Source organism: Amborella trichopoda, chromosome 9, assembly GCF_054954075.1.
Source record: "Amborella trichopoda isolate Santa Cruz 75 chromosome 9, AtrichopodaSantaCruz75HAP2 v2.0, whole genome shotgun sequence".
NCBI lineage: Eukaryota > Viridiplantae > Streptophyta > Magnoliopsida > Amborellales > Amborellaceae > Amborella > Amborella trichopoda.
The window spans coordinates 5175236-5194879 of NC_142344.1; the positions used below are offsets into that span (position 1 = coordinate 5175236).

Genomic DNA, 19644 nt, shown 5'->3' on the forward strand with positions numbered 1-19644 from the left:
CACGAGGCCTGGCTCAATTGGGAACGCTAAAAAAATGACATCTGCATAGAAACCATATGATTTTTGCACATAATCTATAACTTTCAGATATTAAGTTTTCGATAAAAATCTAATAAATACCTGATAAAAAAGACCCAATCGATAATATCCCAATAAATTTCTCGATAAAAATATAGCATTAATGATAATTCTCACTAAGCCATTGACTATGAAATTTGAAGTCTAAAAAATCACTTTTACCCTTGACTGCAAAATTGGAAGCCTAAAAAATAATGCAGACATGTGAATGCCAAAAATAAAGGATCGAAAAAATTTGTTTCAAAATAGACAATTTTCAAGGCCTCCTATCTATTACTTTTTTACAAATCTATATATTTTTTCACATCTAAGGTCGAAATGATCAATTTGTATAAAAAAAAATTATGGATTCCCCAATTTGTACTTTTTAGGTATGCCCCCAACACTTTTAATACGATATTATTAACTTTAATATTGTTTTTTTATATAAATTGACTTTTTTTTAGACCAAAATACTCATTTTTTTTACAATGTTTTCCACTCTCTCTTTAAGCCATCTGACACAAAATGTGTTGGACCGGCACAACTTATATAGAGCTTACTCTATATTCACATTTTTGTGCTGGATGTGCTGGTTACAACCTGTACAACTGGTTCAACACATTTTTTGTACCAGGTTGGCTCTATATTCAATATTTTTTTGTACCAGGTTGGCTCTATATTCAATACATTTTTTGTACCAGGTTGGCTCTATATTTCGTGCCAAACACAAGCCGGTCAGACATATTTTTGTGCTGGACCGAAGCACGTTGGGCGTCATATTTTGGAAACATGGATTAAACGAAGATATATTTTAGTCTAAAAATATTCTTTTTTTTACCTAGGGATGGTTGCAAATGAAAAACAGTGTTGAGAGTCTTAATAGCAGTATAGAGTGTTGGGGAAGAATGCATAGAAAATACAAAGGATGAGGTTTTTGTAAAAGGATATGAAAACAAATGAAAGCCTCACCCGAAATCGTCATCTACATAGCACTCTCAGCAACGTAAATCTTCATAAGGACTCTTAAATCAATTTCCAATATCGAGAATGACATTTGGAACTAAAAAAATTGATACAGATCTTACGGATCTATAAACACTTATTTTTAGCGAGAAATGAACAGTCCAAATAATTTGTTATAATATACACTATTTTTAGAGCCTGAAATCCTATTTTTTTTCCACAATTATAATTTTCAAGCTAAGATGAGCGATGTAAATATTTTTAAATACTTGAATTGAAATTTTCAATGAATTATGAGATGAATTACTTATTTTGATAGGGCTGCAGCCCTATCAAACTATTTCCAAATACAAATGGACCTCGTTTTTATGACTCCCCCGACCATTGTTGGCAAAACCGAGTGATCTAACTGCCAAACGTCAGGTTCGACGGTTTTGGACATCGACCTGTATTTAAAAAAAAAAAAATCTATATATATATATATATTCCCAAAAATAAGGAATTTATTTTGTAATGTATTTTTTAATATTAATTATATTATGGTAAAGATTAAAAAAAAAATTGATCTTTAATACTCACTTTTATATTTTCCCATCGTTTTCAAAAAATTAAAAAATATCTCTAGGCACAAATCAATTAATTAAAATCCATTTTTTTAATTAATTTTCAACTTCATTTGAATTTGTTTTGTTTTAATCATTCTTTATAGGGTGCAGTTAGCATACAGATGCATCAGTAGCTGCAGAGGTAAGGTGCACCTTTAAAATTTATCATGGTATATAATTTGATGTAAAATATTTTTAAGATTATCTCAAAATATATTTTTGTATCTAATTATAAAATTTTAAATTTCAAAATTGGTTAAAATCAAGAAGATCTATAAATATATGAAATCTTGAAAATGGATGGTGTAGATAATATGTTGTAAAATGCACTATTTATGAGACTTAAAATCTTTTTATTTTTCATGGTCCTACATCTCGATGTCGAGATGATCAATCAAAGGGTTTTTCAACATTAAAACTACCTTTTTCCAATAGATTTTTGAGGTGCATCCGTACTTCTACTTTATAAGGTTGCATCCTTAGATAAACTTTTTCTATATAAGGTTGCATCCTTAGATAAACTTTTTCTATATGCCTTTTATATTTTTTAGTATAATTTTTTTTTGTATCTTTCTTATTTTTTTCAACAATTGTTTGACCGTCCGGGACTTACCAGGTTAGAGCGATTCCGGTTTACCAGTTAAATTGGTTAAACTGCTTCCGGGCCCATATCCGATTAACCGTCCCGATTTAATTTTACAAACACCGCCACTAACTCATCCTATTATCTTGCAGGCTCCCTCTAACATCTATTTTTATTATAGATTTCCATTATAAAATTTTATTATTTTAAAATTTTTCCATATCCATTAGATAGGAGTCTTTAGGAGTGTGGAGATTCCCATCTTAAATATGGATGTTTACGAGGCTCACCTACCAAAAAACTTTTCCAATACAAATTGGGGGTATCCATTATTATTATTGAAGCATTTTTCAGCAATGCGAAGCCGCGTTTTCCCCGAACCGTACCCAAATGGTCTGCCACCTCTCTCTTTCGATGACAGCCTGGATATATTTGAAACCACGTCTGCTCTCTCGTTCTTTTCCTCTCTCTCTCTCTCCACTTGCACTGTTCCCTCTCTCTTGCTTTGGACGGCAGCCTTTATCGTTTAGGAACCTCATTCAATACGGCTGCACCCCTACTATAAATAAATAAAACTTCAACCTCGTAACTCGACAAAAACTGTAATTCAAGTATCGTAAAACTCTACATCCACCATCCATCTCAGCTTGAGTGTCATGGTTACGAAAGAAAATTACGATTTTAAGTTTTTAAAAAATGAGTATTGTAACAAATTATTTAGACCGTCTATCTCGTCTTAAAAAAGTAAATTAAGATATGTATATTTTTTTTTAGTTTTAAATTTTATTATCGGTATTGAAAATTAATTTTAAAACCATTATAAATATTTTTATTGGTGAAAGTGCTTTTCAAATAAAGATTTGAGATGAGACTTTATTTTGTTTTCATAAAGCCCAGGCTTTATAAGCACTTTATAGTCCCGACACAAGTAACTTGCCTTTCCTAAAAATGGATACATCGACTCACTCAACATTTAATGCACCGCCAGGAAGAGCGTCTCTCTCTCTCTCTTTTTCTTTTATTTTGGTATTTCATCATGTTTGCTGCTTAATTGCCACGTCCCGAGGAAAGGAAATGTTTTAAGGGAAAGCTTTTTTATGCCACCTTGACACCGTATAAGTTCTACATCCCCCTTATCCAATTTTCATGTTTGAATGGGTGGGTTAAGATTGTCTCAATCAAAACGTCAGTATCTATATTTTTTTATTTTTTATTTTTTATTTATAAATTATTTTGACACCAAATTTGTAACCTTCATTTTTATATTAAACTTACACTAACGAAAAATATAAAAAAATTAATTTTAATAAAATAAAATTACCAAAATAACTTTGAAAATTCCTAGAGGTATTCTGGTCATTATTTTTATCAATAATTTATTGTTAATATTTTTTATAGGTGCGCCCCAATGAAAAGATAGCACGTACCAAATTTCATATTTAGAAAAATTCTATTAAAAAAATAAAAAATAAAATAATTTGAGACGTCGAATTTAAGATCAAACGATGAGTGGCTCTCTTGATAAAAAATGGACGGTTGGATGGTAAGGGGAACATAGAATTTCTATGGTGTAAGGGGAACATAGAATTTATATGGTGTAAGGGGAACATAGAAAGCTTTCCCATTTTTTAAAACACACTCAAAGTATCTAATTGTTTCATGTTGTACGTATTTTATCCATGAAAAAGTTTATACATGGTATCAATTTTATTTTTTATTTTCATTTTTTTGATTGTTTACACGGTATCAACTTTATTATTATACTATTGAAGCAAGGTGTAGCTAAAAAATCATTTAAAAGAGAGTGTTTTAATAATTGTAAACTATCAAATTGATTATCGCGTCCTTAAGATGTATAGATATATATAAAAATAGAAGATATCAAGTTCTAAAATTAGCATGTGTTAGTAACAAATTATCTGGACCATTTATTTTCAAGATTAACATAATTAAAGGACAAGGTAAGCTTGTTGTACTTCGCTTAGTGTATAAAACTCATATACTTCTCCTTATTCTGAAGATGACTCAAATCACAAGGTCATGCCTTTACACTATTTTACTTTTAATTTTTTCTACATAACATTTTTACACCAAATTTCGTGTGTCCACTCCTCTCTTAAACTCACACATGTAAAAAAAATAAAAAAAATATTTTCAATTAAATAAAATGATCAAAATGCCATTATTTTATCAAAAATATATTTTTAATATTTTTTAGGTGCGCCCCATTGAGATGGTGGTATGTATCAAATTTCATATTCATATAATTTGTAGGGAAAAATAATGTACTATGAAGCGTCAAATCTAGATCAAATAGTCAGTGACTCACTTGATCAAAATTGAACGGCTGGATGAGAAGTATCTTCTATACAATATATGCAGCATATACTCAATCACTAATATATTTAAATTTTTTAATTAAAGATGAAAATAATTGTACAAGCCATAAAAAGGTTGACAAAATATGGAGGCCCGCCTTACTTCCACACCACAAGGAAGACACCTTATCTACCTCACCCCAATCAAAATACACCTTAAGTTTCGAATATTATTACTCATCATTAGTGTCTTAGCTTTTCAATTAAATAAAAAATGTATAAAAAAATTAAATACTTGATTTGCAATTTGATTAACATCCCATAAAGAAAAAAAAAAAATGTATAAAAAAATTAAATACTTGAACTGCAATTTGATTAACATCCCATAAAGAAAAATCAGATGTTCCCGAAATTTATCACCGAAATTTCATTGCCTGAAATTTTCGCGGGAATTTTATTAGGCGAGAAATTGGGATAAAGAGGAGGGGAACGCTAGGTCCCCCCATTATTACGCGCAGCAGCCAGAGATTAATTTAATTAAAATGCTAAATGACTAAAACGCCCCTAACAAAATTGTTAACGTGATTCGAACCCATCAACGGAATTTGTTCGGAAGCGCGTCATTTGCTAAAAATGTTTGTGGTATTTTAGTAATTAGGCAAGAATTATAGATCTTCCCCACGATATGAAACCGCTGGTCAACAAACAGGCGCCTTACTGACTACAATTCCGACAATCATGTTTTCATAAATGGCAAGAATGTCCCCACCATGTTAAAGAAATAACTATAATACCCTTAATTTTTTTGAAATGCCAAAGGTGACTTATTTTCACCAAAGTGACAATTATATCCCATATTCAATTGAAACCCTAATGCCGATAGCTTCAAAAATGAAAATAAAATGATTAAATATTCATAAAACTTTGCTTGAATTTTTTATTCTGACCAATTATCAGATCAAAATTTCTCAATTATATCTACAAAATCAAGTCCAAATTTCAATTTGTGACAACATATATTAAAACCAAACTAAGTTTTTCAATGAGAAAAATAGAGGTTTAGAAATCCATTAGGCTGAGCATTGGTCTCGAGGAAAAAATTACATCAGTGATTTAAAAATCGCCTATTTGACTCAAGAGTCGCCTTGAGTTAGATTGAATTGTGAGGCCGACAATTTTAGGTTGAAAAACACTGAAACTGCCTAAGTTCTATACCTTTTTTTTTTTTTTTTTGATAAGAATGTTCCAGTTCAGCCATGGAATTGGAATCAGACCCTGCCGAATTCCGATTATAGGCACAATCAGGGAGGGCCAATATGGTCATTGTCGCAATAGGAGGACCTTTTGGGTATAAAAGCAATTATTGTCAGCAAATAGACTTTTTCTAAAAGATTGGGCCATTATGGTCATTGTCACTTAAAAAACAAAAACATTTTTTTATTACAGCCACTGCTATAAGACATTTTCTTTGGTTACCACAATATCCTGACCTTCTCACGGAAATGTCCATGAAAGATCCTGAACCAGCTCCACCACCTTTAAACGTTTCATCTCCTTTCTCCTAGTAAGGATTTTCCACCTTTTTATGTGGATGGTTATATTGTTTGATGACTCTGCTTTCGTCATAGTTTCAATTTGTTGAGTAATTCGAGTACTATTTTTAGTTCTGGAAACCATCATTTGATCCTGTCCATTTGAAGTTTGAGGTGGTGCTTGTATTTGTTTTGAATGATTTTTTGAATAAGTTTGAAAGCTTGGATCTTTTGGGGATGTATCAGGTGGTGAGGTTTATACTATTCATTAATGGTGCAATTGTAAAAGTAGCTCTGATCTAAAAGTTGTCTTCTTTTTTTGTTGTTGATGTTAGTTTCTTGAATTCATGGTTTTCTTTTAATGAGGGGCGGCTTTGATTTTTTGGGATTATCTGCTGTGTCTTTTGGTGTTGTTGTTACTTCCTCATCATTATTGTCAGCTGAAACTTTCTATTTTTGGGTTTTTTCAGGGGTACTAATTAGTTTATATATTTTGGTGTTCTTTTTTTTTTATGTTCATTTATTAGTTTTATGCGAATCCAAATTTATGCTGTTCTTGTTTTCCTGTAGAGTGTTTATGATGTCATTTCCTTTCCTTTAATCGATTATTTTGAGATGTTAGCACTGTAAATTGCAATTTATGTTTTTGAGCTTCGGGCGAAAAAAATATTTCATGTATTAACATTCTTCCCTCCTTTTCATTACAGATTCAAATAATTTATCGTTCTCTCATGGATAGAAAATGGCTCTGATCCATAACTTTGGCTCCTTGATCCAAGTCTCCTGTACTATTTATGGGTATATTTGTTTGAGGAAAAGGGTTTAGTTATCGGGTTCCATCCTTTGTTTCATGGGCAATTCATGCCGGGGTTCTTTTAGAAACACAGTCATTCAGGGCTATAAAGAGCCCACGGATCGATCGGGGAGGACTAACGGTTCGGTAGATGGTCGATCCAACTCTGATTACTCACCCCATAGCTTAAATTCTCAAGTTATCGCCGAGGAATTTGCGAAAGACAATTCAAAAAGAGGGAACCCGGGCTCTAACAATATCTTTGACCTTTCTACTAAAGATAACATTATGAGGCGAGGAGGTGAGAACCAAACTTACTATGTTTTAGGCCATAAGACTGAGAATATAAGGGATCTTTACACATTAGGGAGGAAATTGGGTCAGGGTCAATTTGGGACAACTTATTTGTGCACTGAAATTGCTACTGGTAAGGAGTATGCCTCCAAATCTATTTCTAAGAGGAAGCTAATCTCTAAAGAAGATGTGGAGGATGTGAGGAGAGAGATTCAAATTATGCACCACCTTTCGGGTCATAAGAATGTGGTTACAATAAAAGGGGCTTATGAAGACTCGTTATTTGTTCATATAGTGATGGAATTATGCTCGGGTGGTGAGCTTTTTGATAGGATAATTCAGAGGGGGCACTATAGTGAGAGAAAGGCAGCGGAGTTGACAAAAATCATAGTGGGAGTAGTCGAGGCTTGCCACTCGCTTGGTGTCATGCACAGGGATTTGAAACCTGAGAACTTTTTGCTTGTCAACAAGGATGATGACTCTTCTCTCAAAGCCATTGATTTTGGGCTCTCTGTCTTCTTCAAGCCAGGTGTGTGCCAAACATATTTGTATGTCATTTTGTGTATTGCATAAGCTGTGGACTTTTCATATTGAAATAGAGTACTTATACTGTTTAAGACAACGGATAGAACAAGTTTCTTTTCTTTTTACTCTACATTTCATATGCTTTTCTATAACTTTGTAATGAGTAAATTTTCAATATCAAATATCCTAGTTGTTTTTCATTAGAAAAAGACAAGCATTACCCTAAGTGTTACTGTTTTTTGGTATTTAGTGCTGTTTACTATTCAGTAGTATAGTTCCCACTTCCTCGATCAATATATTTTTTTGTTCTGTAAATTATTGAAATGAAGATTGCCTGCATCTCAGTTGATTTTATTGGATATAAGTGTCATTGTGAATGGGTTTACCAGCTCAACACTTACCCATGATGTGAACTCTTTCCGTGGTCCCTTTTTCCTTTTTTAATGTCTCTCTTACCCTATTTTTAGTTAGAAATTATGTGCGCATACCTTCCTGTTGAACAAAAAAGATGTAAAATATGTGCAGGCCAAGTTTTCACCGACGTGGTTGGGAGTCCGTACTATGTCGCACCTGAGGTATTGTGCAAACACTATGGACCTGAGGCCGATGTATGGACAGCTGGGGTTATACTGTATATATTGCTAAGTGGGGTGCCCCCATTTTGGGCAGGTTTGGAATCTCCTCTTACTGCACTTTTATTGGGTTTTCTTGGTATGGTTCTTTTAGTTTTCTTTTTGATAAATGATTGGTCTAGTTCATTTGATAAAATGATTTAGTGTCCTTAATGATATCCAGAAACACAGCAAGGGATTTTCGATGCAGTATTAAAAGGAGTCATTGATTTCGAGACAGATCCATGGCCTGTTATCTCAGATAGTGCCAAGGATCTCATTAAGAAGATGCTTTGTTGGCGTCCTTCAGAACGTTTGACTGCCCATGAAGTGCTATGTATGTCTTCCGACTTAGTTCATATAAATTGTTTAGCAATCTTACACTATAATCCTAGTATTTCATTTTTGTTTTATCTTAAATTTTGCTCGGTCTATTTGTTGAATAAAAAGTGGTTTTCATCTTGATATTATCTTATTTCATTATTTGAAGTAATTATGCAATTGGTCATATGTCAGGTCATCCTTGGATATGTGAAAATGGAGTGGCTCCTGACAGACCATTGGATCCAGCTGTGCTATCCCGTCTTAAACAATTTTCCGCAATGAATAAGTTGAAGAAGATGGCTTTACGAGTAAGTTTGTGTTGCTATTTAACATATTTAGGTAATCATGTGACATGATTGATTATGATAACTTTTTGCCTACTTGAAGACGTAATCAAGGATATTAATTATATGTTCAAACAACTACTGTGTTTTCCTCATGATTTAAAACTTTAATTGCTTTGTTTTTGGGTCTTGACACTTATTTTGGAATAATTTCAATCTTTCTATCGGCATGGGGAGAAATGTCATCTGCTTTTGAATTTTCCTCATGATTTAAAACTTTAATTACTTTTTTTTGGGTCTTGACACTTATTTTGGAATAATTTCAATCTTTCTATCGGCATGGGGAGAAATGTCTGTGGTCTTGATCCCTATGGGATTTATCTGTTTTTTTTTTTTGGTAGTGTGCTTTTTATGATTAGTAATGTATGGTTTCATTAATAGCAGTTGGTTATCAACCTTCTGCAACTTTGTGGTGGAGTAGATTTTGACGCTCAAGTTCATGGGAAAATATCGAAGCAGGGGACTGCTCTACAAAGTTATGCAGAGAATGTTATGTTATATGGCTCAATTTGATAATGTTATGTTATATGGCTCAATTTGATAATTTTTGAAGAGGCACAGCTTGACATATTAGGATGGAAGTGCCTCTGCTTCTCACTCATGGTTCCTTACTATAGGAGATACTGTGATTTTCTCCTTTATTGTTCTTGACAACCCTATTCTGAATAACTATATTTGAAAACTTATCCGGGTGCGTGCTACGACACAAATCGGGTGTAAAAAAATTCCTCCATCATTTGTCCAGTCCATATGTAGTCTTTTAAGTCAAAACTCTTAAATTGCAACTTCTTTTGGGGTTTTGTGAATTTCTGGTTAGACTATATTTTTTTTTTTTTTGAAGAAATGTTAACTCTGGTTAGACTAGATATTAAGGAGCAAAACCTTCGAAGCATCTCCTTAGATATTAAGGAGCAAAACCTTCGAAGCATCTCCTTATTTAGATTCTCCTTTTGGCTCCTTTTGGTAATGGATTCAATAGCCAAAGACTCATTGTCGTCACCTTTCTGTTTCCTATCTGATTTCCTGAGACTATCACGCTTGAGTATCATCAATGAGAAATCTATTGATTGGTGAACTTTTAGATGGTTATATTAGTGCGGCATCACAAGTACCTTATTAGTCGACAAATAGTTTGTTTCTTGTAGAAAAGTGAAAACCAGGCATTGCGTGTTGCCTTATTATGCACATCACTAGTATTCACATGATTACAGAAGGGCAATGGAGCTATCTGTGGGACATGTATCACCCAGACAATTTGGCTCTCCTCTACCAAATCTAGTATGACATTTGTATCCTAGTTAAGGCGATATTTTATGCTATTTCACCATTGCTTTTGTGGTCTTTATAAGCTCCTCGATTGGTCCCAACTCACAAGCTTGCTAAGGCAATTTCTGGTTGAATTTCAGCCACGTGAAAATAGATTTGGACTCTGTATATTTCTTATGGGATTGGGATCTAATTGAGACTTTCCAGTCTGCAATATTGGAATTTATGCGCTTGACATTATAGCCAAAAGACATGCCTTCCTGTAGTTGTTAATACTTCATCTGAGATTGTTCTTGTCGTATATGTTGGGTTGTGCATTGGCTTTCAGCTTTAAAAAGAAACTCAATATTTTGTGAAGAATTATTTGAAATTATTGTATGAATCCAGGTCAAGTCATTGCCAATTTTCAAAAGTGACAATATTACATCTTTTGCAAAACATAATACATCTATGGATTCCACACTCTGGGCTTGAGCCAATACAAGTTTTCGTTAATTAAGATAAAATTTTTAGTGAAGATTTAGTATCATTATCTCGGGCAATTTTCCACAAGGCATATGCATACTTAGGATTGGGATTGTATACTATGAAACCTTTTATGTTACAAGGAGGTCACAATTGCTACTAGCCATTAGGTCTCAGATTGGATGGATTTGGGTGTCACACAAAGTTTGAGATTTTTTTTTTTTTAACTTTTGAGTCTAGTGAATGACATGCTCACAACCACCCAATTTGAAATCTGACGGACACGAGTGATTGTGATCTCATTATATTAAACGTAAATGGTCTCTTTGTATACTTTTCCCGTGGAATTTGTGGCTCAAAAATGAGTAAAATCGTTTGAGATGGATGTGCCTTTCAAATGCTGTGGTTATTGTCCTAACTCAAGTTACAGTTCGGCTGGCTTTACTAATAAACCAAGAAGAGGAGAATGGCCATCTTTTTGTTCTATCTTTTTTTATTATTTTACTTGTATATTTTTAAATTGACCTGAAGGAGATTGTAATTTTCCCTTTTTGGTTGGGGATTTGGGGGATTTGAGATGACAAACCATACATAGTTACTGAAATTTATACCAAAACTTCTGTTCATGGGGTTCATTATATAATATTGTATAATAATAATACAGTACTATAATAATGCACCGGATTTTAAATTATTAGTTAAGTGTTTCTATGCAGTTTCTATATTTTATTTCTGGACCTTGACTCTACCTTCATTGAGGAGATTAATTCATGAATACCTTACAAGAATTTATTTTATCAGGTGATAGCTGAAAGCTTGTCGGAGGAGGAAATTGCTGGGTTAAGAGAGATGTTTACGGCAATGGATACTGATAATAGTGGTGCCATCACATTTGATGAACTTAAAGCTGGTCTGAAAAGATACGGGTCCAACTTGAAGGAGTCAGAAATTCGTGATCTTATGGATGCGGTATGAATCTGTTTGTTGATATTGATAAAGTTTTGTGGCTCTCATGTGGATAGTTATTGCACTGTTGACAATATGATTTTCCTTTTAAAAAAAAAAATCCCTTTTTGTTGAATAATCTAGATTTCCAGTCATATTTAGTGCTGAAAATTGGCTTGATTTTATTTGTTTGTACTTTCTTTCTTTGTTTCTTTCCTTTTTTTTGGTAAAAACCATGAACTAATTGGATCTGTCAAGTAGAGTATGTTTTATCAAATTTTTTGACACCTTTATGTAGTAAATTATTCTGTGAATGATACAGATGCACTCCAACTCTCCTTATCAAAGGAATACACTTCAACTCAACCCATCAAAAGAATATAATTCTTGGAATTTGATTCTTTTCTGTTTCTATTCAATCAATATTTGCTTCTATCATTCTGTCTTGAAACTTCTTTTTTGTTATATGGCAAAAGAAGCAATGCACATTTTAATTTATTTAATTTGCATCATAACTTTGCTATCTGGTTATAATGTTTCTCTAATCTTAACCTGGTTCTCCTTAAATTTAATTCCTTCATAGCAATTCTACTAAATTACAAGTAAGAGTCTAGTAGTAAATAAGACACTGAAAGATTCTGATAGGTGCTTTCCCCAATGGATCTTCCCAAGTTATAGATATCAGACTTTGATTTCCTGTTTATCTGTTCTCTATGGCAACAACCAATGGTTATGGGTTGTCTCAAGATTCTAGAGAATTCTCCTCATTTTGCTTAAAATCCAAACACATTGAGTTGTAAGGTTGGCACCAAGCTGTTCCTATTATGATTGATATAATAGGTCAACTTTTCACTAAAAAAAGAAAAAACGAAAAAGGTTGGCATCGAACTAGGTTATACCAAAGAGAACCGAGCAGATCATGCAGGATGGGTCTGGGAATAGCACATATGCCCCTTTGGAGAGGCATCATAACTTTGTTTTAATCTTTTATCTTGACATACCATCATTTATTGTGAGGAAGCCTAATGATGCTGATAGAACAAGCCCTGCTGGGTCACACATCAAATCTTATGAACAAATAAATATTCACCACCCCAATATTTTATGCAGCTTTCAAACTTTGCTAGCTTATTTAATTTTTCATTAGCCTCTTACAGGACATCACAAGACTGGTGATGCAAATTCCTTTTAGAGTGAGGGGTGGGTGGAGAAAAATTTCAGGTTGTTTTTTATAGGTTAGTAGCATAATCGAATTGAATGTTCAGGATTGCTTTTTTCCCCTACTTGGAGATAAACAGTTCTTATTCTTGCTAATTTTTGTTGTAATCAGTGGATGAGTCTCTCACATATTGCTCTTGTATCATTTCAAAATTAATCTTTTTTCTCATTTGAGTAGAATGGCACATTTCTTGAAATATTCAAGTCTTCTGTCAGTTTATAATTTGAGCTTCCTAGTTTTACTGCCCCAAATTTCAAAATTGGATCATTGGGAATGTGCCTAATAATTCAAGAAATTGGATTTTTTGATAATTTGAAGGAATCTGTTGCAGGCTGATGTGGACAATAGTGGCACTATTGATTATGGAGAGTTCGTTGCTGCAACTGTTCATTTGAATAAGCTGGAGCGTGAAGAGCACTTGGTAGCTGCCTTTTCATACTTTGACAAGGATGGCAGTGGTTACATAACAGTCGATGAACTCCAGCACGCGTGTTCTGAACATAATATCAGTGATGTTCCCATTGAAGATATCATCCGTGAAGTCGACCAAGACAATGTGTGCAAAACAATCTCTCTCTCTCTCTCTCTCTCTCTCTCTCTCTCTCTCTCTTTGTGGCATACATCTCTCTCTCTTTCTCTCATGTTTTGTGTTTCTATGCAGGATGGACGAATAGATTACAATGAGTTTGTGGCCATGATGCTAAAGGGCAATGGGGGCCTTGGAAGACGAACTATGCGCAACAGCCTTAATGTGAGCATGCGAGATGCACCTGGTGCTCATTGATCTCTTGTCCCTCATGCATCCCTTGTATAGGTCAGTATTACATTTTGGAATTTTTTCCAGTAATGTGATTAATGTCATCTGTAGAGAGAGAGAGAGAGAGAGAGAGAGAGAGAGAGAGAGGGGGGTGGGATTTGTTGGCCATTTTCGAAGAAGTGGCAACAATCACTGGTAACTTCTTTGCATTCTCGTACATGTCTAGAAAAGAAACATACATAGAAAGTTATGCCCAAAGAATTCTGAAAATGAGATATTGGCCATAAACATTGTATTTTCTCTTTTTTGTTTTGTACGATGCGTAATGCTCACCGTTTTCTTATTTCCAGGTTGTACAGGAAGGCACGAACTGGAACACATAGCGACCGGTGGCATCTATCAAATTGGCCTTTTGAAACCGATTTAATGACTTTTTGGGACTCCCTTACTCTTGCCATTTCAGCCATCTACAAAACAGGAATGAGTGTAGAGAGTGGCTCTACACATGCATTTGCTCTTCCCATTGATCATCACCACCCAAGCTAGAGAGATAAAGGAAAATAAGTATTTGAAAACTTTTCATCAGTTTGAGGCCTTTAAATTATGTGCTTTCTGACTCTTCTTTACTTTTTGTTTCTTCATTCTTCATGTTCCCTGTTTTGGTTGTTTATTATTTAAGTTAATGAAGGCTTGCGCTCTGTACCTGTTTTTTTGCCTGAATTTGGTTGAGTTTGTGCACTTTTGGGTTGCTATTTTGCTGGCTCATTAATGTTGTAATTCGGCCAGTTAATTGACGCAAGAGTACTATAATTAACAGCTTAAAACACTTTTTGGTTACTTTTTTAGGGGTGTTTTTTTACTGGCTCATTGATGTTGGCAACCTTCAGTCTCTCTCTCTCTCTATAGCTCATTTATATTGGGAAAGCACTTTGCAAGGCCTATGGGTGAAATTGTACAGTGGGCATGCTGCCGTTCATTTTTCGCCTACAGTGGAGATGTGGCACTGCACTAGCTCTCTTAGAGCTGTTGTGGACCGCAAGGGCTCTAATAAAAGCCAGTGTGGTGGCGTCATGGACAAAATAGGTCCGTGACAGTTCAAGGGTGGAGAGCCAACCATGGGGCAAAATTACTGTACACTTTCGTCTATGGGCATTATTAATAGTTTTCTTTATATTGACATCCTTAAGCTACTCTCTCTCACTTGCTTATTTATTATTAATAGTTTTCTCTATATTGGCATCCTTAAGCTACTCTCTCTCACTTGCTTGTTTACATCCTTGAACTACTCTCTCTCTCACAAACGCACAAGTGATGTGATTTAATGGGTTTCTTGTTCAAGTACCTTATAAGTTGCTGGCTTATTAAACTAAGTAAATTTACTTCTCATACATGGTTCTCTAGCTCATTTATATTGACATCCTTGAGCGTCTCTCTCTCTCTCTCATTCATTCATTCATTCATGTGACTTTGATTTAATGGGCTTCTTACTTGAAAAGTACCTTCTAATTTGCTGGCTCATTAAGACTATCAATTTACTTGTCAAACATGGTTCACAAATGAAAGTCTCGCCAGTTGATTGAAGTATCAGACCATTACCATTCTTGAACTGGAAACACTGCGTGTGATTGAATGGAACGTTACACATTTATAAGCAATACACTCCAATCATTTCCACTGTATGCTATATGGTTTACATTTATACAATTCTAGTATTTTTTGTTCAGAAATTACGAATTCACAGGTTTTTAATTATAATACGCGACAACCCTTTCGGTAGCGACATGATACAATTCTGCAGGTAACCCACTAAGGAAACATGCCATTGATATTCCCCAGTGTGGCCCTGCACTATTCTTCAATCTCTGAATTTCTGCTCTCATATCCTATAGCCATTTCCTGAAGAAGAGAAGCATAAGAAAATAGCCAAATCGTTTATATGCACAGGCAGTTCATGTATCTAAGGCCGCACAAATGGCCACAAATATCTTGGAAATTAAAGTAAAAATGGAGCTCTCTCTCTGTGCCGTGAGGTCCATGATGATTTTCTCCTTAAAAGTACGAAAGTTGCAACATAAGAATATAGAATTTGCTTTAACATGCAGTAGAAAATGTCAGATGGAGCAAATTTATGGAAATCATGGAATTCTAAAGAAGTAGCAACACATAAATGTCTGAGATATATCACCCTCATAATTGGCAGAACACATTTGAAACAATGACATACCAACTTGAAGCATGGAACATGTTGATTAAATAAAGGCAAGACATCTGATAGCTCTTTCCAACAATCAATGAAAAGCATGTGGACAAACCATCAAAGAAACATCGACACCTTCACAAAAAAACTCATCGATACTTTCACAAAAAAAACATTGGATAGAATACAGCAATGATCAATTACCTGTAACACGCCATTTTTGGAGAAGACACATCGAGATGTAATCACATTTCCAGGGCCAGCTAAACAACCAACCTCTCCCCAAGTTTCACCAATTGTATTTTCCTTCAAGGAACACCATAGTTGCTTCGGCAGTAACACTAGATCACACAGGTCTCTAGTCACCTTTTGAGGCATTTGATCAACAAGTTCTCTAAATAACTCCTGGACAAATCATATCATCATTGTACTTAAAGAGCAGGAGGCAAGTTCATAAAACATTGGAAATTTTGCTACAAAAGTGTTGGAAGACTTGGAATACAAAGCATTTACATTTTAAGTAACTAAACAGGATTCTATATGTACTTGTTCTTTTATATGTGGTTATAAGAGGTATATTTAAGAGAGCCATAATTTTGGCAATTATTAAGTGGGAACTAATGATCAGAATCTTAAGCTTTTAAAATAAATATTTCCTAGTTACCCTCAATTTATAAGACAATGTGATATACACTACTGGGACAATGGTACCAAAATGAAAGGAATATATTTCAAGCCTGAATGTGAAAGCTCTAGTTAGCAATACAGCATACATCTGTTATTCTTGAGGCTGATCCCCACCCTTAATGTAAGGTTATGTGAAGGGATCTACTAAACCAGAAAACTCAGTAACCCAAAGAACTGTGCAGGCCCAACCACCTCTCATTCAAGGGCAGGCGATAATGGTTGTGTATCAACAAATGTTAAAACATTTTGCTTGTCTCTACGCATGTTAGTGTGTTGCTTTGTTTTTGCCAATAGGTACACCCTTTTCGCCTTTTAGTATCACATATACAGGCACAGTCCCCATCCCAGTCACCCAACTACATAAAACACAGAGATAGAAAGGGAAAGCCCAAATTTCCAAGTTCAAAATTATCTTGAAACTTACTTGGAAGCATTCAACTGAATATTGAAAACACAAAGGGAAAGAATCTAGACATTTTGAAACTAACATAAGTTCTTAAAACTGCTCGTGAAGAGTGCAGTTGAAATGGATTTCAAGAATGAATCAATTGGCAAAGCGGCTCGACAAGAGAAACTCACATGTTGAGAATTCTTGAAGCTGGCAACAAATATTTGACTCTCCCATGAGCCTGTGACTTCTGAGTCTTTGAGAACATCCGTAGTGGCAAAACCAGACCCACTAATAGCACATCCCCCCAGCTGTTCTCCATTCCTGAAAGGTCCATACCACTGTTCACTAAAAACCTTTATATTCCTCAACCTCATCACAGTCTTTTGCTCCCCATTATCTTTCTCCACTTCTACAACCTGAATTTTGACAACCCATTTATTAGAAACCTTTTTGCAGTCTGTCTTATTGTTTCGGTTGCAAAAAAAAAAGGAACAAAAAAACAAAAAAAACCTCAAAGGACAATAAAGTGACAACCTGAATTATCCTTGTTCGAGATATCCTTGTTCGAGATTCTCGGTTACCAGGATCAACTAAGCAATACTCTAATTCAAGCAAACCGTGTTTATCTACTGGCCAAACAGCTACATAACAACCGCTAGGGTGATATGAAAAGGTAGAGGCCCCATTATTTCCGCCTCCTATCCATCTCTCCTCAATGCTATAACGAGTTGCTGCATCAGCTTCACATCCAACAGTTGGGAGTAACTTGGTCGGTTTGTACACAAGTTTAGGTTCTTCAGTCTCAGCAAGGGTTGGGCACTGCGTTTGCCAATCAAAAACCTTTACATCCCACTCTCTAAAAGCTTCAGGAACCACGGACTCTGGAAGTTCTATGGGTTCTCCTTCACTAGAGAAATCAGCACCATACCCATCCCATTCACCGGATACATTTTCACAAAACTCTCTCCAACCTGAGTGTATAAAGTTCAATATCAACTACATCACTATGATAAATTTATTAAAAGTGAGGCATTGATGTAAACATCCAGTGAGAATACAAAAGGAGAAACATGTATGCAACAAGGAACAATGGATGGTTGATCCTATTACTGTATTACATGTTATAGCAGCCGTTTTATACATCGTAGTATGTCTTTGTATCGATGGAAATAATACTATTCCAGAGAGAATGTAGGGGAATCGACAAACGCTTGAAGCTCAAAACGATGTATGGCAAAGGGGACCACTGGACAATCACCTTGAAGCTTTCAGATTAGCCCTCATATTTCAGAATAAAGAACAGACTCTGATTCCCAAAATTGACAAACTGCCTTCCTAATTTACGGCTCATTAAGGAATATGCTTGAGAACTCTAACAATGTTACGGCATCACGAAGGTGAGCAAGTAGAGAGTTTTAAAACTCAGTAAGAAGATGAAGAAAAGGAGTCAAAACCCCCCCAAAAAAATAACAACAATTCTATGACCCACATATATTGGGTTGAGAGAAACATGGGCACTACAAATTTGACTACCCAAGCAGTTTATTGTGCATATCATCAGCAATGGTTCAAAACTTGGCCGAGTCCACTAGGACTTGCCCAAGATACTCATATTCTGCTCATTGCCAATCCGAGGACTTGGCGCAACTCAGGGCACTTAAAAAAATTTAAAATTTAAAAATATATAAAAATGTGGAATCAATATATAAAATACATGCAATGTGGATTTTTTACAATGATTTATGAGTTATTCTAGCCATGTACCTTTTTTTTTTACATTTTCCTCTTTTTTTTGGATTTTTTTAAAATTTCTCCAACCATAAATCAATTTTGTTTGGATACATGTTTAAATTCTTTTTAGTTGTTTGGACTTTTAATGTTGCCTTTGGTTTTGTTTCACTTGAACAATTTTTATTTTATTTTTGAACAAATTTTGTATTTTTTTATCTTTTAGGGCATTTGGGCCCTGTACTTTACTGGATTTAGCCGGATTACTCCCCTCGGGCCAGGGTCGAGTTACTCCCATCGGGCCAGTGCTGACTCCGAGGCCCAAGGTGAGTTAAAAAACATTGTGGACGACTGAATTTCACAGATGTTAATTCATATGAACACATAATACGTAGCTGATAGTGCTCTCAAGTGTACTCATCTCAAAACCAACCAGTTCAAATAAACGAAATAATGAATAGAGAATTTACAGAACTAAATAATTCGATATCGAATTTAACAGTTTACGAGCCAACAGTACCATAATTCACAGAAATAAAGCACATTTCATGGATGACCTAACAAATTATCAGAACCTGTAGCTGTTTCAGAGACTCGTTCATGAACTATGACATCTGATGCAAGCTTAGCAGATAAAACCCGAGATTCGTAGCCAGCCTTAACGCGAGAATTGCAGAAATTAGGACACCAAAAGGAAGAGGACTGACAAATTATTCTCTTATTCGCTCCGAGAAGCTGCAAGCTCGTAGATATTATGGTTTTTCTAGGGTTGAATGCAGTTGCAGCAATTGCCATTGCTTATCTTTTTGGGGAGGGAGACCCTTCTCACTTAACTGAAATACAGGATAGGGCGTTGGAGACGGTTGAGATAGCGCGCATCAGAAAGTTTTATTTAATCTCAACCGTCCACTAAACATGGAGGACAAATTTTGGAAATTTTTACATGTTTTTGCCTGATTTTTCCTTCGAAAGTTGCCCAATTTTTGTCGAAAAAACCATATTACGATGCAGCTGATGTTTTTAAACGCAGCTGGGGC

At 34.8% G+C, this 19644-nt stretch overlaps 2 protein-coding genes across 4 annotated transcripts; one reads left to right on the forward strand and one right to left on the reverse strand.

Annotated features, from left to right (window-relative positions):
- Positions 1 to 6016: 6016 nt before the first annotated feature.
- Positions 6017 to 14441, forward strand: CPK6 (Calcium-dependent protein kinase family protein). Of its 3 annotated transcripts, none has more exons than XM_020674299.2 (9): positions 6017 to 6310; positions 6769 to 7677; positions 8199 to 8342; positions 8469 to 8621; positions 8801 to 8916; positions 11485 to 11652; positions 13179 to 13403; positions 13509 to 13661; positions 13955 to 14441. In XM_020674299.2, the coding sequence occupies exons 2-8, from the start codon at positions 6912 to 6914 to the stop codon at positions 13629 to 13631; spliced, it is 1695 nt and encodes a 564-aa protein (XP_020529958.1). In that variant the 5' UTR covers positions 6017 to 6310; positions 6769 to 6911; the 3' UTR covers positions 13632 to 13661; positions 13955 to 14441. The 3 variants fall into 3 exon arrangements, with proteins under 3 accessions (XP_020529958.1, XP_020529959.1, XP_006855638.1); XM_020674300.2 differs by having other exon boundaries at positions 6017 to 6307; XM_006855576.3 differs by having other exon boundaries at positions 6017 to 6093.
- A 785-nt stretch (positions 14442 to 15226) lies between these two features.
- On the reverse strand, positions 15227 to 19403 carry LOC18445439 (glycerol kinase). Its single transcript, XM_006855577.4, has 5 exons — positions 19183 to 19403; positions 17414 to 17850; positions 17068 to 17295; positions 16006 to 16206; positions 15227 to 15500 (listed from the first exon to the last, which is right to left on the reverse strand). The coding sequence occupies exons 1-5, from the start codon at positions 19400 to 19402 to the stop codon at positions 15453 to 15455; spliced, it is 1134 nt and encodes a 377-aa protein (XP_006855639.1). The 5' UTR covers position 19403; the 3' UTR covers positions 15227 to 15452.
- Positions 19404 to 19644: the final 241 nt, after the last annotated feature.

Coding starts and splice junctions, on each gene's coding strand:
- CPK6 (XM_020674299.2), top strand. CDS start 6,912: ATGGGCAATTCATGCCGGGGTTCTTTTAGAAACACAGTCATTCAGGGC. Junction 7,678..8,198: donor CTCTGTCTTCTTCAAGCCAG/GTGTGTGCCAAA, acceptor AAATATGTGCAG/GCCAAGTTTTCACCGACGTG. Junction 11,653..13,178: donor TTCGTGATCTTATGGATGCG/GTATGAATCTGT, acceptor AATCTGTTGCAG/GCTGATGTGGACAATAGTGG.
- LOC18445439 (XM_006855577.4), bottom strand. CDS start 19,402: ATGGCAATTGCTGCAACTGCATTCAACCCTAGAAAAACCATAATATCT. Junction 17,851..19,182: donor AGTCTCTGAAACAGCTACAG/GTTCTGATAATT, acceptor TTATACACTCAG/GTTGGAGAGAGTTTTGTGAA. Junction 16,207..17,067: donor GCTTCAAGAATTCTCAACAT/GTGAGTTTCTCT, acceptor TGATTTGTCCAG/GAGTTATTTAGAGAACTTGT.